Here is a 24,890-nt window from a genome sequence, read left to right on the forward strand (position 1 = left end):
TGGTTTCTGCTCAATTATTTACAGCTGGAAGAACTAGGAGATCTATGTGTGTGTATATATATACACACAAATATATGTAGAATATTATGGTGTTTAGGAAAAAAAAATTATGGCTCAAAAAGGAAAATGTGTATGTAAAAATGAAAAGGCTAAAATAGGCTATCAAAGAAGCCTAATATCATTTTTCAAAAATAAGTGTCATCCATTATTTCGCCTTGAAAAACATTAAGAGAAAGTTCTAGCTAATAGAATGATTCTTCCTATTTAGTGATCATAACTTTTCTCAATTCCAATGATTTCTTGAGTTGAAGACGGTTGCTTTTTCTTTCAAAAAATCAAAATCATAGACATGAAAATCATTTGGTGAAGTTAACATGAAAATAATCTTGAACATAATGTAAAGAAAGTTTTCCGCTATTGATCTGTTGAATTTCAATAGCTTCATATGAAGTGACATTTGTAGCATTGTAGGGACCTGTCCACCTGAATTTTAATTTTCCTGGAAATAGTCTAAGCCTACTATTATAAAGAAGTACCAAGTCTCCAATTTTAAAACTCTTTGGTCAGATCAAATTGTCATGCCCTTTTTTTGTTTTTTCTTTAAAAATTCTGGTATTTTCATAGGCTCCCCACCTCATTTCTTCTAATTCATTAATTTGGAGAAATCCATTTTTTCCAATAGAGGTTAATTCATAATTTAGTGCTCTTAATGCCCAAAAAGCTTTGTATTCTAATTCAACAGGTAAATGACAAGCTTTTCCAAAGACTAATCTATACGGTGATGTTCCGATTGGCGTTTTAAAAGCCGTTCGGTATGCCCATAGAGCATTATCTAATTTTAAAGCCCAGTCTTTTCTTGAGATTCCAACAGTTTTTTCAAGTATTCTTTTTAATTCGTGGTTGGATACCTCAACTTGTCCTTGAGTTTGAGCATGATATGGTGTTCCTATTTTATGAGGCACACCATATTTTGATAGTAACGAAGAAAATTACTTATTGATGAAATGAGTCCCTTGATCACTAATGATGACTCGTGGTGTGCCAAATTTGGTAAAAATATTTTTTCTAAGAAAATCACAACGTTACGAGCATCATTTTTTATGGTAGGAATTGCTTCAACCCATCTTGATACATAATCCACCGCTACAAGGATATATGTATAAGAGTGAGAAGAAGGAAAAGGACTCATGAAATCTATTCCCCAAACATCAAATATTTCACATAGTTGTATTGATTGTACTGGAATTTCATCTCTCTTAGTGATATTACCTGTTCTCTGACATTTATCACATTGTGCAACATATGCCCGAGCATCTTTAAATATTGTCGGCCAGAAGAATCCAGCTTCCAAAACTTTAAAGGCAGTTTTGTCACACCCCATTTTAACCTGGGTTAGAGCGGAGTACAACATATTGGAGATTCTTTGTTGCTTTTTTTTAAAGAGTCGCCACCTAATTGATTTTTACAGTGAATTAGGACACCTAATTATTAACTAAGATAAAGTTAAAACTAAACCTTTGTTAATGGTCTGCTTAACCAGTGTGATTCTAGGTAAGGGTTCTATATCATCCTAAAGGGAAGGGGTTAGGCATCCTTTAGAATCCGTTAAACACGGTTATCCGGCTAAACTTAGGTTAATCATTCAATGTTGGATATAGTATTTAAATTTTAAGAAAAAATAGCTTGTGCAGATGAGACTTGTAGAATATAACAATTTATGTCATCTTATAAAAAGGACTTCAAATAATAAGGTTGTTTAAAATGGAACTAGTAATTTGCACAAGAAGGGATTTTAGAATGCTATTTGAAATAAAAGTTTATAAATGTCGTTAAAGTTCTTAAAATAAAATACTAATAAAACCTATAGGAAAGAATATAATTTGTATAAAGGGAGACTTCGAATGCCATAAAATTTATAAATATTATTAAGCTTTAAATGGAAGGTGTTATTTAGAATGAAATTTGTAGAAAATATAATAATTCGCATAAAAAAATGTGAATGACATTTAAAAATAAACTTATAACTATTGCAAAGATTTTTAAATAATGATGCTATTTAAAATAAAATTCGCATGAAATGTGTAAGCAAAAGAAAACGCGAATTTGCGTTAAAACAAACTAAACAAACTAAACGATGATGTATTGATTGACTTTTGCATTTTTGGAAGTTCAAAATGTTCTTTAATTTCTGTTTGCGTGTTAATGATGTTTCGAAATTCTCAAGATAAGAATATGTGAATCCTTTAATTTGGAACATATATATGGCCATGTCATTTATTTTGCAAATTGATCATTTTAAATAAAAAAAACGTAAAGAGAAGGAAATGGTTTGTGAAATTAATTGTTAGTTCTTTCTTAAGTTAACTACCCATAGCTAAGATCAATCCGCTAATTCGTTTAAAGTTTATCTAAATCAGCAAGGATAAAATAAAACGTTGGTCACATAATACACAATCAAACGATAATGACAATAAAAAGAATGAATCAAATAGACCCAGCCATTTTGAGGCTGTTGGGCCTTGTTCACTGTTGGGCATCGGCCCAGCAGCCCTATTTCCGCTGGGCCGCTGCTGCTGCTGCTGCTGCTCTGGGTCACTGCTGGGCTTCAGCCCAGCAGCCTCCCCTTTTTTTTTTTAAACTGCTGTTGGGCTAACACGGAGAGGATATTTATGTCAGGCCTTAGCCCAAACCGAATGCGGAGTAGAACGAGTCCTCCGGACTCGTATGCGAGGTTCATGCGGAAGAATGAAAGAAGGATTAGTATACGATCAATGGGTTAAACATAAAAAATATGAATTCAAACAACTTCATAAATTATGCATATATCGCATATACTTAAGGATAACCCATGCCTACACAGATTAGCCACCACACACATACAAATAGGCAATCCCCAAACATGGACAGAAACTCAAACAGCTGCACATCGTGTGTTTTAATCAACGTAAGGACAACTGCCAGTTTATATCTCAGTTTCGCTACTTACATAGGCAAAACAAACAGAACTCACAGCATTTTATGTCATAAATAGGAAGATAGCAGGCAGTGATAGATAGTCCAGTCCAAACATTCATAATATAATTCAACGTATAGTCTAGCAAACATGTTATTTAGGCAGGTATTTCAAAGAATTAGTCTAGGACATATATACTTAAGATGGGCATTAATAGATTTGATAATTTCAAGTCGCAAAGGGCCAACAATCTCAGCAGAACTGAGCAGAATCACAGCTATGCATATAACAACAAGAAGTTAAGGGCAAAGCGACAAATGGTCAGGATAAATTCAGAATCATCTTTTGGAATCTTTGCGTATATTAGATATAGGCAGGACCATGTTCAGGAATGATATGAAGGTAGTAAGTATGTTAGCTTACATGAGGGTCACAATAGAATGGATCTGGACTAAATCATGTTTATCAAAAAAAGATCCACAATTTGAGTTTCAGGCAAAGCAACAATCACAATATGGTGGAACAACACCTAAACTTCTTATTAGTAATATTATTAGTTCATAAGTTGCATCACTTAATGATTCATACACATTGATTTAGAAAGCACCAGTTAAACAGTTCCAGTTTTAGTTTCAGGAAAATGAACATTCACACAAAACTCAGACCAAACATTGCCACTGTAATCACATACTTACCATCTATCCAGAGAAGTGAATTTCTAAACACTGTTACCACATCAGCAACTATCCCCATAGACAAGATTCAAACCCCTTAGAGATTTGAGAGAGACTAGAGGATATGCAAATGATATAAGGGAATTGAATTAGCATGTGAATAGGCATGGGGAATACTGGTTTCACAAAGAAGGCAAACTATAGACTAGCAATGATAGTATAAAGGCATATAAGATTCCTGTTTAATTTAGGCAAGGACAAATACTCAAATCACAGGTATGGGTAAACCAGAAGGATACAGGAAATGTCATCACATATGGTCTTATTCAATGTATTTTGGATCTGTTTCATGCAAAGTGCCAAAGGAAGAAAATATTTCAGTTTTAGAGGGGACCTACTATCACCTGCAATTCCTCATGCAAATTCAAACAAAACAGATTTAATTTTCATATAAGGAAAAGGGACAGGGTCAACTGTGGACTCCCAAGTTCACCCACACAGATTAACACAAGTAAGAGAGGGGAGAAACATAATTAATTATTTCCAATTTACTTTAACACATGGAGGATCTGGAGATCAGATGAGACTGGTATCCTAATCCATTGGACTCTGGTTACTAAATGAACCAACAGGAGACTGATCTCTTACACTTAGAGTATGCTTTGCATTGACAGAAGATATTCAACAGGAAAAGTTCGAAGCTAGGCAAAGATTAAGGCTCAAGTACTTATGTAACCAGTTAAACTTCAGTTTAAATCCTTAACATGATCATGCTGAACTATTTAATGATGACAGAGACAAACTAAAACATAACAGGGGTGTTGCCAAGTCCAGAACAGCCTAAAGCTTGGCACTAACCTGATCATGCATTTTGGCAGCAAAGAAGGACTTAACAGATTACAGAATGACCTATACCACTAACTAATTATAGAGGAATTAGTCTCAAACAATATGTGTAGCAAGTATGCATACTGTTTCAGGATTAGACAGACACAATTCTTAAGATGAAATGGAAGTTCAAAGCCCAAGCATTCATGTAATCACCCCCAACATGTGATAACTCTTATACATCAGTAAAGCAGGTGTTTGGACATTTTAGACAATCAGATCCTCAAGAAAATAGATAGACATGGCTATATTCAGACACCAAGGACATACCAGGCCAACTCTGACTCTACTCAGTGTTCTGTGGGGAAAAAAGGCATATAAGGGTAAGCCAGACGACTCTGCAGAACCCTTTTATATGACCTAGACTAGCATTAATACATTCATGAATCACATAGAGACATCAAACTGAAACAACATTCAATGTTATATTGAACCACTGAGATCTCCAAATAAGCATACATGCTTGTATCAACAGGATTTATATGAAATTAATATGGGGTATAGTCATAAACCTAACCAGCATATGATATCACATAAAGACGTAGTCCAGCAAAACCACAGGTTAACTTAAGCAATTCAACTATTCTGTGATCAATCATCATTTGAGCAGACAAACCATGCTTAAGCTGCCATAAGCTAAATAACCTATGGCTAACCAAAAACAAGACATGAAATGAGCCACTGCAGCACAACTAAAAAGGGCAAGCACATACACATAATTAGCAGACTACAAACTAAATATATACCATTTTACTAGATCGAATTCTCAGCGTGCAAACCAATGACATTCAGACTAAGCCGAATATCTTAAACTAAATAACAACAGCAACATCCGACAAGATTTCAACTAAGCCAAAACACAATAACGACTCATTTAATCACAATAACTAAGCTAACATCAAACCCAACCATATCAGCACACAAACATATCAAACTGAAACACGAGGAAGCAAATGGGATTTAACTGACCTTTTGCAGGTGCAGCGAAATGGGATTTTGAATCTTCGATCTACGCTCGAATTCGCAAGATACTAGGATCCCTTTTGAGTGCGATTTTCGTCTATAATGAAGTCGAACCTTTGTTTCTAAGGCTACGGCTCACTCAAACAGAAATGAAAACGGAACAAAGCAATTAAGATCCAAAAAAAAAGATGGATTCGATAGAAGTTCTATGGCTGAAAACTTCTTAGTTTTGGGGTTTCGATGTTTGAAAACTTCTTCTATCTAATTTTTGGCTATCAAACAAAAGAAAAAGCCCCCCTTTTCAACTCTGATTCCTCTTCCTCTTTATAGGTTTTTATTTTCGTCGTTTTGTACTGAAAAAAGGGGAAGGAGGAGCGGGAGAGAGATAAAAGTGGGGGACAAGGGTGAGTGGGGAGCGGAGAAGAAGGAGGGAACAATGGAGAGTGGGAGCGGCGGCGAGAGGGAGAGACGAAGAAGGAGAAGGGGAAGGGGGGTGCGGCGGTGAAAGATGAAAAATGAAGGGGAAACCCTAAAAGGGTTTCCCTTATTTGGCTGAAGAGTGAATTGGACCCGGTCCATTTGTGGACCGGGTCAAATTTTAGACTGCGTATTAAAAGAACGGACTATTAAATTAAACATGGACTGATCTAAAAATTGAGATAAAAAGTATGGTCTAGTCCAAAAAAAAAAATATTAGGAATTAATCGGACTTTGATTTGGGGTCCGGTAAGTCAATGTACGGACCGAGTGCAAGAAATAGTTTGGCTTCTAAATTTAAATAAGAGACACATTTTGATTAACGATGTACTAAGGGTGCCAGAGTATCACCTGGTACGAAAAAAATGTGTAATTGTAAAAGAAGATCCGGGTAAAAATTATATGATGTCGCAAATGACCGTGCTATAACATTTAATGACAAACGCTATCATTTAAATGTGCGAAATAAATGCGATGTGTGTGCGGAAGTTGGTAGAAACGTCGAGAAATGCAAGTTTCAATAATACTAAATAATAGTAGCAAATAAATAGCGGTAGTAATACTGCTAATAATGATAACAATAATGATAATGGTAATAATGATAATGCTGATGATAATGGTGATAAAAAATAATAATAGATATAATAATAATAGTACATAACAAATATTGATAATTAATAACAAATAACAATGAGAATAATGATAATAATTAATAATAATAATAAATATGGTAGTAATTAATAATAAAAAAAATGACAATTATTGATAATAACAAAAAATGATAATAAATTAATAATAATAACAGTAATAGTGGTAATAATAAAATAATAATGATAATAATAATAAGAAATAATAATGATGATAATAATAATAATAAATAACAATTATTGATAAAACAATGATAATAATTAATAATAAAAAAAATAACTATGATAATGATGATTAATAATTAATAACAAAAATAACGCTGATAATAATGATTAGTAATTAATAATAATAATAACAATAATAATAATAATAATAATAATGGAAATAACAAGAATAATAATAATTAATGATAATTAGTAATGAATGATAATTTAAGAATAATAATAATAATAATAATAATAATAATAATAATAATAATAATAATAATAATAATAATAATGATAATAATAACTGCAGTAGAATAAAAACGTGGGTGTTAATAAAAGACTAATAATTATAGTAAAATTTAAATGCATATTTTTTAATTTCTCAAAATACCAGAAGTATAAATAGGTATTTCGGAGGAGAGGCGGGACAAAATTGGGTGTCAACAACTTGTCCCTCTTTGCCTGGTAATGATGAAAGAATTTTCGGGCAAAGACGTTGACTTAGTAGCCTATTTTGTCCCGGCTAAAGGATTGTGGAGGACTAAGGGTAAAGAAAATTACGGCCGAACTCTGGTCTCTGAATCGCCTACATATCTCGGGTTGCACGAGAATCGGGCCGTGTGTAGTTCTGGGAAGACTACGGCACCTATGACTGGCAACTCATGATTTGATGCGAATCTTCGCAAAAAATATTGTCCCAGTGTCGAATTATGATGACACTGGGTATTGTGATAGAACCCTAAAAATTGATTGTGCTGGAATGTGAACGGGAAATTTGAATTTGGAGCCGAGTGTTCGAGGTAGATCTTTGACCCTTGTCGGGAAGTCTGCTTGTCCTTCCCGACGTATTGCCCCAGTTCGCTGCCGAAGAAATAGTTCCACGTTGCGCTAAAGCTCCTGCGAAACTAAAAACTAGATGAAAATAGTCAGGAAGAATAAATATTGAAATATAGCGACGCAAGTGCGGTGCAATGCGGCTGCGAGCATATGCAGGGCATTAATAAAATAATAACAAGACAGGGCAGGTGTGGTGCGATGTCTTATGCAAAAATTTAAAAATGGCGGTGCATGGCCCATGTAACATATGGAAGGCGGTGCTAAGGGCGGTGCGCAACCCATGCAGAAATTTAAAAGGGCGGTGCATGGCCCATGTAACGTATGAAAGGTGGTGCTCAGCCTCATGCAGAAATTTACAAAGGGCGGTGCATGGCCCATGTAATGTATGAAAGGCGGTGCATGGCCTTATGCAGAAATTTACAAAGGGCGGTGCATGGCCCATGTAATGTATGAAAGGCGGTGCATGGCCTTATGTAGAAATTTAAAAGGGCGGTGCATGGCCCATGTAATGTATGAAAGGCGGTGCATGGCCTTATGTAGAAATTTAAAAGGGCGGTGCATGGCCCAGGCAATATGAAAGCGATGCAAAGGGCGGTGCGCAGCCCATGCATCATATGAAAGGCGGTGCATGGCCTTATGCAGAAATTTTAAAAGGGCGGTGCATGGCCCAGACAATACGAAAGCGATGCGAAGAGCGGTGCGCAGCTCATGCATCATATGAAAGGCGGTGCATGGCCTTATGCAGAAATTTAAAAGGGCGGTGCATGGCCCAGACAATATGAAAGCGATGCGAAGAGCGGTGCGCAGCTCATGCATCATATGAAAGGCGGTGCATGGCCTTATGCAGAAATTTAAAAGGGCGGTGCATGGCCCAGACAATATGAAAGCGATGCGAAGAGCGGTGCGCAGCTCACGCATCATGTGAAAGGCGGTGCATGGCCTTATGCAGAAATTTAAAAGGGCGGTGCATGGCCCAGGCAATATGAAAGCGATGCAAAGGGCGGTGCGCAGCCCATGCATCATATGAAAGGCGGTGCATGGCCTTATGCAGAAATTTAAAAGGGCGGTGCATGGCCCAGACAATACGAAAGCGATGCGAAGAGCGGTGCGCAGCTCATGCATCATATGAAAGGCGGTGCATGGCCTTATGCAGAAATTTACAAAGGGCGGTGCATGGCCCATGTAATATATGAAAGCGATGCAAAGGGCGGTGCGCAGCCCATGCATCATATGGAAGGCGGTGCATGGCCTTATGCAGAAATTTAAAAAAGGCGGTGCATGGCCCAGGCAATATGAAAGCGATGCAAAGGGCGGTGCGCAGCCCATGCATCATATGAAAGGCGGTGCATGGCCTTATGCAGAAATTTAAAAGGGCGGTGCATGGCCCAGTAAATATGAAAGCGATGCGAAGAGCGGTGCGCAGCTCATGCATCATATGAAAGGCGGTGCATGGCCTTATGCAGAAATTTAAAAAGGGCGGTGCATGGCCCAGGCAATATGAAAGCGATGCAAAGGGCGGTGCGCAGCCCATGCATCATATGAAAGGCGGTGCATGGCCTTATGCAGAAATTTAAAAGGGCGGTGCATGGCCCAGTAAATATGAAAGCGATGCGAAGAGCGGTGCGCAGCTCATGCATCATATGAAAGGCGGTGCATGGCCTTATGCAGAAATTTAAAAGGGCGGTGCATGGCCCAGTAGATATGAAAGCGATGTGAAGAGCGGTGCGCAGCTCATGCATCATATGAAAAACGATGATTAATGCAGGTGCAGTGCAATGCGGCTGTAAGCACACGCAGTGGCAAAAAATAAAAGCAATGTATTCGAAAGCAATTCAAAATATTTGTGCGTTGATATATATTTGAAAAAAAATAATTTGCAAGATTAGCTTATGGTGATCGCCGAAAGTTATTTATATTTGAAGACATAATTGATAGAAGAATGCTCAAACCGTTTGACGCGCCATCATTTCAAGGTCGTGCCTATTTCGCTCCTGCAACTTGGCAACCTGCATCCAAAGAAAATTTGTAAGTTTGGGGAGGGGGTTGATTCGCGTTGACTTGGGGATCTGGCTCTTGCGCTTCGTGCCTCCAGCTTCGTATGGACTTGTAACCTCCGCTCATTTTAAGTCTTGGCCGACTAGTAAACAGTCTGATTAGAATCACATTATTTCGAGAAAAAAAAAAAAAAAAAAAAAAAAAAAAAAAAAAATAGACATAGTAAACTATATGTATGGTGATAAATAATTTTGCTGAACTCGGAACTGTGACACATTGTGAAACAAAGCGAATGCCCCTTTTCCGAAGTTTTCTTCTGCCCGAAGACTCTGTCGAACAATATTCTCCCGAGTCTGTCGATGTTGTCTTACGGTGATCCCTTTTAAAAAAAATTGTCCCAGTTTCTGGTGCAAGGGATGTTGATCTTTTCAAAATGGCGAGACCGAGCCTACATAGGCTGCCTACGTATCCCACTAGGGGAATCAGGTCGAGCGTAGTTCAAATTACAAGCGGAAATAAAATTGGAATTTTGAAGTGATGTGACCGAGGCCTATGCGGGCCGCCTACGTATCCCCCATGGGAATCAGGTCAGGCGTAGTTCATATTACAAGCCAAAGGATATTGATTGGAATTATACCCAAAAGACCTAAACTGATATAGGTTTGTCATGCATCCCGCCACGGGGAGTAGTGTCATTACATGAATAAGTGTTGCGGGATATTACATACAAATAAAGAAGGCTTCTAAATATAATATCTCTTGACGGCATCTGCGTTGATAGCTTTCGGCCAAATTTCGCCATCCATTTCTGCTAGGATTAACGCTCCTCCAGTCAATACTCGATGAACCATATAAGGTCCCTGCCAGTTAGGTGCAAATTTTCCTTTAGCTTCATCTTGACATGGGAATATGCGTTTCAGTACCAATTGCCCCGTTTTGAATTGCCTCGGTCTTACTTTCTTGTTGAAAGCTCTGGCCATTCTATTCTGATAAAGTTGTCCATGACAAACGGCATTCAATCTCTTTCCATCAATGAGCATCAATTGTTCGTATCGATTCTGCGTCCACTTAGCGTCACTTAACTCAGCTTCTTGGATGATTCTCAAAGAGGGTATTTCTACCTCAGCAGGTAACACCGCTTCTGTCCCGTAGACCAAAAGATAGGGTGTTGCCCCTGTTGAAGTTCTCACGGTAGTGCGATACCCGAGAAGAGCTAACGGCAGTTTCTCGTGCCAATGCTTGTAATTATCGATCATCTTCCTCAGTATTCTCTTGATGTTTTTATTGGCTGCTTCAACTGCCCCATTCATCTGAGGGCGATAAGGAGTGGAATTGCGATGAGTAATCTTGAAGGTATCGCAAATCTCCTGCATTAGACCACTGTTAAGGTTAGCGCCGTTATCCGTTATGATTGACTCCGGGACTCCGAATCGGCAAATAATGTTGCTCCGAACGAAATCCGCTACCACCTTCTTTGTTACCGACTTATGTGAAGATGCTTCCACCCACTTTGTGAAATAATCAATGGCTACCAAAATGAACTTGTGCCCATTCGATGCTGCTGGCTCGATAGGACCGATGACATCCATACCCCAACTTGCGAAAGGCCACGGAGAACTTGTCACATTTAATTCATTTGGCGGAACTCGAATCAAATCACCATGAATCTGACATCGGTGACACTTCTGCACAAAACGGATACAATCGGACTCCATAGTCATCCAGAAATAGCCTGCGCGAAGGATCTTCTTGGCCAGTGTAAAGCCATTCATATGAGGCCCACATGTGCCGCCATGCACTTCTTCAATCAAACGAGCCGCTTCTTTAGCGTCAACACATCTTAATAATCCTAACTCCGGAGTCCTCCTATACAGGATTTCTCCGCTTAGGAAGAAATGGTTTGCTAATCTCCGAAGCGTTTTCTTCTGAACACTAGTTACCCCTTCCGGATAGTCTCCGGTCTTAAGATATTTGTTAATGTCGTAGTACCAAGGTTCCCCATCAGGCTCTTCGTCCACATAGAAGCAATGTGCATGTTGATCGTGCACGTTTATCTTGATAGGATCTATGCGGTTCTTGTCTGGATGCTGAATCATAGAAGACAACGTGGCCAAAGCATCAGCGAACTCGTTCTGTGTCCTTGGAACGTGTTTGAATTCGACCTTAATGAATCTCTTACACAAATCCTTTACGCAGTGCAAGTACGGAAGTATCTTCCCGTTCTTAGTTGTCCATTCGCCTCGCACTTGATGAACCAGCAAGTCTGAATCGCCTATAACCAGAAGCTCTTGTATATGCATGTCAGCTGCCATTCTGAGGCCGAGAATACAAGCCTCATATTCTGCCATATTGTTGGTACACGGGAACTTGATTTTGGCTGAAATGGGATAGTGCTGGCCTGACTCTGAAATCAAAACTGCTCCAATGCCGACCCCTTTAGAATTTGCCGCCCCGTCGAAGAACAGCCTCCACCCCGGGTACTCTTCTGCGATGCCTTCCCCGATGAACAACACTTCTTCATCCGGGAAATAAGTTTTAAGGGGTATGTATTCCTTGTCCACAGGATTCTCTGCAAGATGATCAGCTATCGCCTGCCCTTTGACAGCCTTTTGAGTAACATACACAATGTCAAACTCGCTCAACAACATTTGCCACTTAGCTAGCTTCCCCGTAGGCATAGGCTTCTGGAAGATGTACTTGAGTGGGTCCATCCTCGAAATGAGGTAAGTAGTATATGCAGACAAATAATGTCTCAACTTCTGTGCAACCCATGTCAAAGCACAACAGGTGCGTTCCAATAACGTATACCGTGCCTCGTAAGGTGTGAACTTTTTACTCAAGTAATATATCGCTCGCTCCTTCTTTCTTGTCTCATCATGCTGTCCTAATACACACCCAAAAGCATTTTCTGATACGGACAAATACAATAACAAAGGTCTTCCAGCTTCTGGAGGCACCAAAACAGGCGGGCTAGACAAATACTCTTTGATTTTGTCAAAGGCCCTTTGGCAATCTTCAGTCCATGTGGTAGGAGCATCCTTCCTCAATAACTTGATTATTGGTTCACATATCACCGTTGATTGTGCTATAAATCGGCTGATGTAGTTGAGGCGCCCGAGGAAACTCATCACATCTTTCCGACTCTTTGGAGCGGGCAATTCCTGAATGGTTTTTATCTTCGAGGGATCTAACTCTATGCCTCTTCTGCTCACAATAAAACCCAACAATTTCCCTGCAGGTACTCCAAATGCACATTTTGCGGGGTTCAACTTCAGATTATATCGCCTCAACCTGTCGAAGAACTTTCTTAAATCCGTTAGATGGTCTGAGCTCTTTCGTGATTTGATGATGATATCATCCACATAGACTTCAATCTCTTTATGGATCATATCATGGAAAATGGTGGTCATGGCTCTCATGTAGGTAGCTCCTGCGTTTTTGAGCCCGAAAGGCATCACCCGATAGTAGTACACCCCCCAAGGTGTGATGAATGCTGTTTTCTCTGCATCTTCCTCATTCATTAGGATTTGGTGATATCCTGCGTAGCAATCAACGAAAGACTGCAACTCATGCTTTGCACAATTATCAATAAGCATATGAATATTCGGGAGGGGAAAGTCGTCTTTTGGACTGGCTTTGTTGAGATCTCGGTAATCCACGCACACTCTAACTTTGCCATCCTTCTTAGGCACGGGAACGATATTGGCTAGCCAAGTGGGGTACATCGTAGTTCGTATGACCTTTGCATCGAACTGTTTAGAGATCTCCTCCTTGATTTTCAAACTCAAGTCTGATTTAATGTTTCTTTTCTTTTGCTTTATCGGAGGACAGGATGGATCAAGAGACAACTTGTGTGAAACAATGTCAGTGCTTAATCCGGGCATATCATCATAAGACCAGGCGAACACATCTATGTACTCTTTCAAAAGTTTGATCAATTTCTCCCTCTGTGACGGAGTTAAGTGGACGCTGATTCTTACTTCCATCATGATTTTTGAATTACCCAAATTTATGATTTCTGTTTCATCCAAATTTGGTTTTGGCTTATTTTCAAAATATTCATAATCTTTAGTTAATCCTTCAGGTCGCATATCTTCTTCGCATTCTTCATCATCTTGTTCGGCATTTCCTACGGGCTCGCTCGTTTCACTATGTGTCACATTCGAGGTATCAGCAGATCTATTAATTTGACTGCTGAAAATAAAAGAAAAATTGATTAAATAAAGATGGAAAACATAGATAAAAGCATGGCTGGAAAATTGCATTTAAACTTCAATAGTTGGGAGGCAAAACAACAAAAGCATAGGCACGATTCAAGCCTCAATTTTGAATCGTGTCTGTTTCATAAAATACTGAATACAGTTTTGTCTACCAAGACTCCCGAAGAAACGGGGGCGGGGTACAAGTCCAATTGTTCAGACGACATCCTGGCTCTGCAACCCGGATAGTCGGGTCTTCGGAACATCCACTTGAAACCATGCTGCACTCTGCTTCTCCTTCGATGATGAATAAGTTCTTAAAATTTTCTAGGAGGTCGTCTTCCAGCTTTTCTTCTGACGCCTGGGCAGCGGAATCCCTGAGAAATGATTGATTCAGGAGCGGAACAGGCTTCGGCAAGGGACTAGCACTTCTTCTTTTGAGACTGGCTAAAGCAATCTCCTCAGGGGTGGGCTCATATCCGAGACCGAAAGTATGGTTGTGTCCGGGCAGTTGGATTGGTTCCACAATCCCATTCGAATTCAAACCGAGGCCTTGACCGGGTCGGAAACCGTTCTTCAGCATTTCCCATGCCACCATCATAAGCGCTTGTGGCAATTTTATTTTCCCTGCTTGAACAGCACACACAATCTCTTTGATGTGGAAAACAGATCCGTCTAGTCTTTCCACACTCTCAATAGGAGGAATCGAAACTTCCGGGTAGAGGGAATTGTTGCCTTCTCCATGGATTACCACTTCCTGATGATTCCACACGAACTTCAAACTCTGATGCAAAGTGGAAGGGACCGCACCAGCCATGTGGATCCATGGTCTCCCAATCAGCAAGTTGTAACTAGTAGATATGTCCATTACTTGGAATTTCACCATGAACTCCACAGGCCCAATCTCTAGAAATAAATCGATCTCTCCGACAACCTCTCTTCGGGCTCCGTCAAAACCTGTGACACTGACCTGACTGCCGTGGAGTTTCCCAACATCGATCCCTAAAGCTCGTAGAGTAACGACAGGACATATATTCACAGCTGAACCCCCGTCGACCAATACTTTGGAGATGAACTTATCCCTGCATCTGATAGTAATGTTTAATGCCTTGTTATGCCCCAAACCTTCAGGTGGCAGCTCGTCATTATGAAAAGAGACCCGGTGGGCCTCGAGGATCTCCCCTACCATAGCCGACAATTTTTCACTGGAAGTCTCGGCCGGAACATAGGCTTCATTCAGTATTTTCACTAAAGCACTCCTATGAGCTTCAGAACTCATCAATAATGCGAATAAGGAAATTTGAGCTGGCGTTTTCTTCAGCTGTTCTACAACAGAGTATTCCTTCGTCGGCATTTTCCTCCAGAATTCTTCGACTTCAGCGTCTGTAATAGTTTTCTTCGAGCCATTCTCCTTGCTTGGCGCCCCTCGTGCCACCTCTTCGGGGGCATAGCATCGTCCAGATCTAGTTATCCCGGTGGCAACGGTTTCTACAACTATTCTTCCTTTTTCTTTGTCCTTTACCCCGGATTGATAGTCCCAGGGGACCGTTTTGGTGCTGTGAGAAGGTGCTGGGGCAACGAAAGCTGTGATCTTGGGCCTTGGAGTGAGTACTTCGAACGGGGCCCTCATTTGAACTGTGATTACGGGAGCAACACAAGCTGACGATTCGACCTTATCTCTTTTCTTAACCGGGACGATGGTCCCCTCCAGATTGTAATCTTCGTCAATAGTGATCATGTGCGCATCTGCATTGCAGTGATTCGGTAACGGATTGTTGTTTATGTTCGGGGGAGCTTCCTTAAGCTGTATGACTCCTTCCTTGATTAATGCCTCAACTCTATCCTTGAGAGCAAAACAGTTTCCAGTATCATGCCCTGCAATTCCCGAATGATATGCACAATGTTTAGTCTCGTCATACCATCCTGGGATAGGATCAGGAGTTCTTCCTTGAATTGGTTGGAGTATCCCTGCCATTTTCAGCCTCTCGTACAGTTGGGCTAAAGGCTCGGCTAATGGTGTGTAAGTTCTGGTTGGTCTTCTTTCAACATTTGGGCGTGGTCTAGGGGTGTTTTGTGGGCGGTTTGGTGAATGGTACTGGGGTTGCGTTGCATAGGTTGGACGGTGTTGTGTTGGGTTTTGGTAGGAAGGGGTTCGAGGTGAATAATATGCTGGCTGAGTGTGATAGACGGGAAGAGGGGTAGGTGGGGGTTGGTAATAAGGCTGAGGTGTTTGAGTGTACTGGCTGTAGTGCGAGGGCTGAGGTGAGAAATGTTGGTGGGTTGATTTTTGGGTTGGTTTTTGATCTTGGACGGCCATGACTGGGGATACTCCGTCTCTCTTCTTCTTAGCAGGGTCTGCCTGAATGGCCTTACTTGTGGCCTGCAAAGCCGCAAGATTTGTAACTCTTCCTGTTTTTATCCCTTCTTCTATGAAGTCCCCCATCCTGATGACTTCAGCAAACTTCTGCCCAATGACACTTAACATTCTCTCATAATATGTGGGGTCCTTTAGAGATTGTACGAAAAGCATCGTCATTTCACTCTCTGCCATTGGAGGCTGGACTTTTGCTGCTTCTGCTCTCCAGCGCATAGCGTATTCCCGGAAAGTTTCTGTTGATTTTCTCTCCAGCTTCATCAAATAAAACCGGTCCGGGATAGTCTCAGTGTTGAACCTGAATCTGTCCATGAATTCCTGGGCCATATCTCCCCAACTGTGCCACCTCTGCGGGTCTTGGTATGTGTACCAATCGAGTGCCTCTCCAGTTAGGCTCCTTATAAACAGTTTCATTCTGATAGCTTGATTTTTACCCACTCCGACAAGCTTATCGCAATATGATCTCAAATGAGCCCGAGGGTTTCCCTTCCCGTCGAACATGTCAAACTTCGGCACCTTATATCCAGCAGGTAACTCAATGTCCGGGTGAATGCACAGATCTTCATATTCAAGTCCTTCACATCCCCTGTTGGTTTGGATGTTCCTGACTGCTTCCCTCAGACTGCGAAGCTCTTTTGCCACATCTTCGTCCGCTCTTGCCCTAGCTTCCCTTTCCAACTCTTCATAGGGGTCAACTTCTGGATGTTGCAAGGCCTGTGCCTGGGTAGTGAAAGGATGAGCTTCTGCCGCATACTGTGTGTTATGGCTGGCAATATGCGCCAATGGTGTATGGTGAACTGCTTGGTAGTTTTGGGTATGTGGGTTAATTTGGGTAACTGCAGGTTGAGAAATGTAAGGAGTAGCGAAAGGTTGTGAATTGGTTTGTTGGAAGTTAATTTGCTGGAGGTTGGCTTGTTGCTGGTCATTTGGTTGTGAAGTAGTTTGTTGTATGTTGGCTTGTTGCGGGATGGTTTGTCGTTGGATAGTTTGTTGCGGGATGGTTGGTTGCGGGTGGATCTGGTGTGGAATGGTTTGTTGTGGATTTGACTGCTGTGAGGCGGATTGTTGGTTAGTTTGTTGGGGGTTGGAGGTATTTGGATGGACTGTGTAAAGCGGAGGGTTTGAGGGAGAAGGTTGTGGAGCGGGTGAATCGACAGGCGAAAAGGATGGTGGAATTGTTGTGTTTGTTCTTTGCTCAGGGTGAGGGGCGTTCAAAGTGATGGACAGATTGGTGAGATTCCGCAGTCGCTCAATTTCGGTCTGCATATTGGCCATTTGCTGCAACAATTGGGCAATGAGTTCATCATTTCCCCCTCCTGAAGCCTCAGGTTCCTCTCTTGGAAGAGCGACGAGTCCCAAGCCAGTCTGTTCGGATGCCCCTGAATCATTCATATTGCCGGACGTTCGTGCTTTTGATCTCGTGAAGTATGGGTGGTCTGCCAGTTCACAGTCAACGCGAATCAACCTCTGGGGGATAGTAAAAAATAAACCTTTTAAGAATGAAGAAAGCTGTGTTAGTATGGTCCGAATGATTGCTGTTTAAAATAATATGGAGATTTAGCAGATAACGTTGAAATAAGCACGTGTTGCGTGGCAAATAAGCACATATTGCGTAGCAAACATACATTGAATAGCAAACAAAACATATTGCAAACAAACATATATTGAATAGCAAACAAAACATATCGGAAGGAAATCAATGCGTCCTATTATGCAAGGGACCTTTTGTGCCAAAGGTAGGCCTAGCGTGGATTTGAAGGATAACATATGTAGTCATGTGTCATTCCAGTGTGCTATTAATTGAAAGCTCAAAACGAATACAATCCCAATGCGAAAGAAATTATTACAATCGCTATTGAACAAGTTAACTAAAATGAAGATGGCCCTTCGTCGCTCTTGAACCTCTTGGTTGCCCGAATTGACTGATCGATCTTTCGGCGATTCTGGGCAAGGTATGACATAGCTAGAACACCCCCTGTTTTGATGCCTTCTTTGATACAAGTATCGCCCTGTTCAGCCAGAAGTGTATCCAACTCTTGCATACTTTGCTCGTAACTAAGTGCTTGCTGCTTCCAATTCTCTGCTTCCCTTTCCTTTTCCTTAAGTTGCGCATGATGCTCGGCTTCAGAAACAAGACTTTTCTTACGCAATTGTCGGAGTAATATGCATGCTTCGGCTTCCCCATCCTTAATCCGATCTTTCAAACTAACGCCGGGTTTGATTGATTCCTCCAAATCAGCGGCCAGCCATTCCATATAGTTGTCCTCGCATCCAGCTTGATATCTATTCGGCTCAACTGAATCTGCTTTCATAGTTTCCCTCAGTTTCCACATGCGGATAACCTCCTTTAAAAAAGGGATTTTCCCTTCCTTGTAATCAGCTCGGTAATAGTCCATATCTGCCACTAAAGGTATGTTTTGCTTTCTTCCCGATTGCCTCAAAGTTCTTAGTGGGGCGTAAGGTTGCAGGCTTTGAAGTCCCATCAGAATTAAGAATGGTATAACCCTCGTTCTAAACACCAAACTCTCGGATGGAAACCAACTAAACATCCATTGAATTGAATCGTCGTCCAAATGGCTAAGAAATTCTACCCACTCTTTTACACATTTTGGCTTTTCAAATGGTCTACTCGTTAAGATAGCGCTTGGAACATGACCCAGAATGTGATTCTCACCCGTCGGCTTCTGGAATGCTAGACCCCCGTTGACTTTCTGAAGATGTTCCATCAGCCAAATTTGCAGAAGCAAGTTGCATCCTTCAAAATGCTTATACCCGCGCTTACAACGCCCTAATGCTCGGTAGATATCTGCCACGACCATAGGGACCAAAGTGTAGTGTTTCCCGTCGATGCCACCAAAAAGAGCCTTAGTTACAATAACAAGATGGGTGTGAATGTCTTTTGTGGTTCCTTTAGGAAATACTATAGTCCCTAAAAAACATACTGCGAAAGCGAAGCACCGTTTCTGCTTCCAAGAGTCATATGAGAAGAATTCATCCTGATGATCGACGAAACTCCTTTGATAACCGAATCTGTGATACAAATACTCGAGTGGTATCATAGACTTCCGCAAACATTCCACACCTTTACCCTCTCTGAACCCGAAGCTGTCAGCAAATTCTTTTGGTAAAGGTTGCCTCGGAATAATCATGCCACAATTTTGCCATTTTCTTGGTTTACGTAATAATGCCACATTTTCTATATAGCCCCCTATTTCCTCTAACAACGGAGTCATCTCAATGTTGCCAAATCTAAACACGACCCTCTTTTCATCCCAAAACACAGTTGCAGCCTCGATGATGTCTCTGCAGGGCTGGATATCCATCAAAGACGGTAAGTGTCCCAATGCTCCACGTACAACCCGCTGTCCGTAATCTCCTAAATCAATCCACCATGCTTTTAGTTGGGGAGGGACGCTCAAAACCATACTGAATCTCGGATAGGCATTATGTTGACTCATGGCTACCTGCGTTCACGAATGGTTAGTTCTACCTAACTAGCACAGGGTCCACATAACACACATTCATCCTTCAAATCAATGCATATACCATGATGATTGTCGCTCGGGGTCGTAGACCCACTCGGACGTTTGGAAAAGGTTTACTAATGGACTTAATACACCTTGGGTATTAAGTCTCCTAGGCTCGTGCATGTCTTATAAAAGGCTTTGGTTTAGCTCTATCTTAGGCTGATTAGGAGTTGGTTTCCTATGACGCAAGGTTCCCCCAAGCGGACAACTTGGGAGTGGAAAGTCTGTGGCCGTCGACTGCACCGCCGATCGACTAAATCCACAAGATCAATCCAGCTAAAGGGTAATTTTAGTAGTGCACGGCCGCGATCCGCGAAACCGCTTAAGTGTGTGAATTTGTGTGAATTTTCCAGGAGTGGAAGAAATATGAGCGGAATGCCAATTTAGGGAAAGCAGTAACACATTATTACATAGAAGATTTTACATAATAAACAAAACACTTGAAAGAACATAAAAGAAACAAACAAGGCAACAATAAAGCAAGCATAAAGAAAACAACAAAATATCCAACAATTCAATTATTAACCTAAATTTATTATGGTTAGAACCTAGAATATCCCCAGCGGAGTCGCCAAGCTGTCACACCCCATTTTAACCTGGGTTAGAGCGGAGTACAACATATTGGAGATTCTTTGTTGCTTTTTTTTAAAGAGTCGCCACCTAATTGATTTTTACAGTGAATTAGGACACCTAATTATTAACTAAGATAAAGTTAAAACTAAACCTTTGTTAATGGTCTGCTTAACCAGTGTGATTCTAGGTAAGGGTTCTATATCATCCTAAAGGGAAGGGGTTAGGCATCCTTTAGAATCCGTTAAACACGGTTATCCGGCTAAACTTAGGTTAATCATTCAATGTTGGATATAGTATTTAAATTTTAAGAAAAAATAGCTTGTGCAGATGAGACTTGTAGAATATAACAATTTATGTCATCTTATAAAAAGGACTTCAAATAATAAGGTTGTTTAAAATGGAACTAGTAATTTGCACAAGAAGGGATTTTAGAATGCTATTTGAAATAAAAGTTTATAAATGTCGTTAAAGTTCTTAAAATAAAATACTAATAAAACCTATAGGAAAGAATATAATTTGTATAAAGGGAGACTTCGAATGCCATAAAATTTATAAATATTATTAAGCTTTAAATGGAAGGTGTTATTTAGAATGAAATTTGTAGAAAATATAATAATTCGCATAAAAAAATGTGAATGACATTTAAAAATAAACTTATAACTATTGCAAAGATTTTTAAATAATGATGCTATTTAAAATAAAATTCGCATGAAATGTGTAAGCAAAAGAAAACGCGAATTTGCGTTAAAACAAACTAAACAAACTAAACGATGATGTATTGATTGACTTTTGCATTTTTGGAAGTTCAAAATGTTCTTTAATTTCTGTTTGCGTGTTAATGATGTTTCGAAATTCTCAAGATAAGAATATGTGAATCCTTTAATTTGGAACATATATATGGCCATGTCATTTATTTTGCAAATTGATCATTTTAAATAAAAAAAACGTAAAGAGAAGGAAATGGTTTGTGAAATTAATTGTTAGTTCTTTCTTAAGTTAACTACCCATAGCTAAGATCAATCCGCTAATTCGTTTAAAGTTTATCTAAATCAGCAAGGATAAAATAAAACGTTGGTCACATAATACACAATCAAACGATAATGACAATAAAAGAATGAATCAAATAGACCCAGCCATTTTGAGGCTGTTGGGCCTTGTTCACTGTTGGGCATCGGCCCAGCAGCCCTATTTCCGCTGGGCCGCTGCTGCTGCTGCTGCTGCTCTGGGTCACTGCTGGGCTTCAGCCCAGCAGCCTCCCCTTTTTTTTTTTAAACTGCTGTTGGGCTAACACGGAGAGGATATTTACGTCAGGCCTTAGCCCAAACCGAATGCGGAGTAGAACGAGTCCTCCGGACTCGTATGCGAGGTTCATGCGGAAGAATGAAAGAAGGATTAGTATACGATCAATGGGTTAAACATAAAAAATATGAATTCAAACAACTTCATAAATTATGCATATATCGCATATACTTAAGGATAACCCATGCCTACACAGATTAGCCACCACACACATACAAATAGGCAATCCCCAAACATGGACAGAAACTCAAACAGCTGCACATCGTGTGTTTTAATCAACGTAAGGACAACTGCCAGTTTATATCTCAGTTTCGCTACTTACATAGGCAAAACAAACAGAACTCACAGCATTTTATGTCATAAATAGGAAGATAGCAGGCAGTGATAGATAGTCCAGTCCAAACATTCATAATATAATTCAACGTATAGTCTAGCAAACATGTTATTTAGGCAGGTATTTCAAAGAATTAGTCTAGGACATATATACTTAAGATGGGCATTAATAGATTTGATAATTTCAAGTCGCAAAGGGCCAACAATCTCAGCAGAACTGAGCAGAATCACAGCTATGCATATAACAACAAGAAGTTAAGGGCAAAGCGACAAATGGTCAGGATAAATTCAGAATCATCTTTTGGAATCTTTGCGTATATTAGATATAGGCAGGACCATGTTCAGGAATGATATGAAGGTAGTAAGTATGTTAGCTTACATGAGGGTCACAATAGAATGGATCTGGACTAAATCATGTTTATCAAAAAAAGATCCACAATTTGAGTTTCAGGCAAAGCAACAATCACAATATGGTGGAACAACACCTAAAACTTCTTATTAGTAATATTATTAGTTCATAAGTTGCATCACTTAATGATTCATACACATTGATTTAGAAAGCACCAGTTAAACAGTTCCAGTTTTAGTTTCAGGAAAATGAACATTCACACAAAACTCAGACCAAACATTGCCACTGTAATCACATACTTACCATCTATCCAGAGAAGTGAATTTCTAAACACTGTTACCACATCAGCAACTATCCCCATAGACAAGATTCAAACCCCTTAGAGATTTGAGAGAGACTAGAGGATATGCAAATGATATAAGGGAATTGAATTAGCATGTGAATAGGCATGGGGAATACTGGTTTCACAAAGAAGGCAAACTATAGACTAGCAATGATAGTATAAAGGCATATAAGATTCCTGTTTAATTTAGGCAAGGACAAATACTCAAATCACAGGTATGGGTAAACCAGAAGGATACAGGAAATGTCATCACATATGGTCTTATTCAATGTATTTTGGATCTGTTTCATGCAAAGTGCCAAAGGAAGAAAATATTTCAGTTTTAGAGGGGACCTACTATCACCTGCAATTCCTCATGCAAATTCAAACAAAACAGATTTAATTTTCATATAAGGAAAAGGGACAGGGTCAACTGTGGACTCCCAAGTTCACCCACACAGATTAACACAAGTAAGAGAGGGGAAGAAACATAATTAATTATTTCCAATTTACTTTAACACATGGAGGATCTGGAGATCAGATGAGACTGGTATCCTAATCCATTGGACTCTGGTTACTAAATGAACCAACAGGAGACTGATCTCTTACACTTAGAGTATGCTTTGCATTGACAGAAGATATTCAACAGGAAAAGTTCGAAGCTAGGCAAAGATTAAGGCTCAAGTACTTATGTAACCAGTTAAACTTCAGTTTAAATCCTTAACATGATCATGCTGAACTATTTAATGATGACAGAGACAAACTAAAACATAACAGGGGTGTTGCCAAGTCCAGAACAGCCTAAAGCTTGGCACTAACCTGATCATGCATTTTGGCAGCAAAGAAGGACTTAACAGATTACAGAATGACCTATACCACTAACTAATTATAGAGGAATTAGTCTCAAACAATATGTGTAGCAAGTATGCATACTGTTTCAGGATTAGACAGACACAATTCTTAAGATGAAATGGAAGTTCAAAGCCCAAGCATTCATGTAATCACCCCCAACATGTGATAACTCTTATACATCAGTAAAGCAGGTGTTTGGACATTTTAGACAATCAGATCCTCAAGAAAATAGATAGACATGGCTATATTCAGACACCAAGGACATACCAGGCCAACTCTGACTCTACTCAGTGTTCTGTGGGGAAAAAAGGCATATAAGGGTAAGCCAGACGACTCTGCAGAACCCTTTTATATGACCTAGACTAGCATTAATACATTCATGAATCACATAGAGACATCAAACTGAAACAACATTCAATGTTATATTGAACCACTGAGATCTCCAAATAAGCATACATGCTTGTATCAACAGGATTTATATGAAATTAATATGGGGTATAGTCATAAACCTAACCAGCATATGATATCACATAAAGACGTAGTCCAGCAAAACCACAGGTTAACTTAAGCAATTCAACTATTCTGTGATCAATCATCATTTGAGCAGACAAACATGCTTAAGCTGCCATAAGCTAAATAACCTATGGCTAACCAAAAACAAGACATGAAATGAGCCACTGCAGCACAACTAAAAAGGGCAAGCACATACACATAATTAGCAGACTACAAACTAAAATATAAAACCAATCAAATTAGCAGACTACAAACTAAATATATACCATTTTACTAGATCGAATTCTCAGCGTGCAAACCAATGACATTCAGACTAAGCCGAATATCTTAAACTAAATAACAACAGCAACATCCGACAAGATTTCAACTAAGCCAAAACACAATAACGACTCATTTAATCACAAAACTAAGCTAACATCAAACCCAACCATATCAGCACACAAACATATCAAACTGAAACACGAGGAAGCAAATGGGATTTAACTGACCTTTTGCAGGTGCAGCGAAATGGGATTTTGAATCTTCGATCTACGCTCGAATTCGCAAGATACTAGGATCCCTTTTGAGTGCGATTTTCGTCTATAATGAAGTCGAACCTTGTTTCTAAGGCTACGGCTCACTCAAACAGAAATGAAAACGGAACAAAGCAATTAAGATCCAAAAAAAAATGGATTCGATAGAAGTTCTATGGCTGAAAACTTCTTAGTTTTGGGGTTTCGATGTTTGAAACTTCTTCTATCTAATTTTTGGCTATCAAACAAAAGAAAAAGCCCCCCTTTTCAACTCTGATTCCTCTTCCTCTTTATAGGTTTTTATTTTCGTCGTTTTGTACTGAAAAAAGGGGAGGAGCGGGAGAGAGATAAAAGTGGGGGACAAGGGTGAGTGGGGAGCGGAGAAGAAGAGGGAAC

The 24,890-nt window shown here is 39.8% G+C and overlaps 1 protein-coding gene across 1 annotated transcript in view; it reads right to left on the bottom strand.

Annotated features, from left to right (window-relative positions):
- Nucleotides 1–9,436: 9,436 nt before the first annotated feature.
- Nucleotides 9,437–24,890, bottom strand: part of LOC132609777 (uncharacterized) — a 21,908-nt gene continuing 6,454 nt past the window's right edge. The window contains exons 4-6 of the mRNA XM_060323929.1: nucleotides 18,425–18,925; nucleotides 14,118–14,597; nucleotides 9,437–13,321 (exon numbers count right to left, since the gene is read on the bottom strand). Of these exons, the coding sequence (XP_060179912.1) occupies nucleotides 10,385–13,321; nucleotides 14,118–14,597; nucleotides 18,425–18,925 (3,918 nt within the window). The 3' untranslated portion in view covers nucleotides 9,437–10,384. The remainder of the gene's footprint in view (nucleotides 13,322–14,117; nucleotides 14,598–18,424; nucleotides 18,926–24,890) is intronic.

This window comes from Lycium barbarum, chromosome 1, assembly GCF_019175385.1.
Source record: "Lycium barbarum isolate Lr01 chromosome 1, ASM1917538v2, whole genome shotgun sequence".
NCBI classification, from domain to species: Eukaryota; Viridiplantae; Streptophyta; class Magnoliopsida; order Solanales; family Solanaceae; genus Lycium; species Lycium barbarum.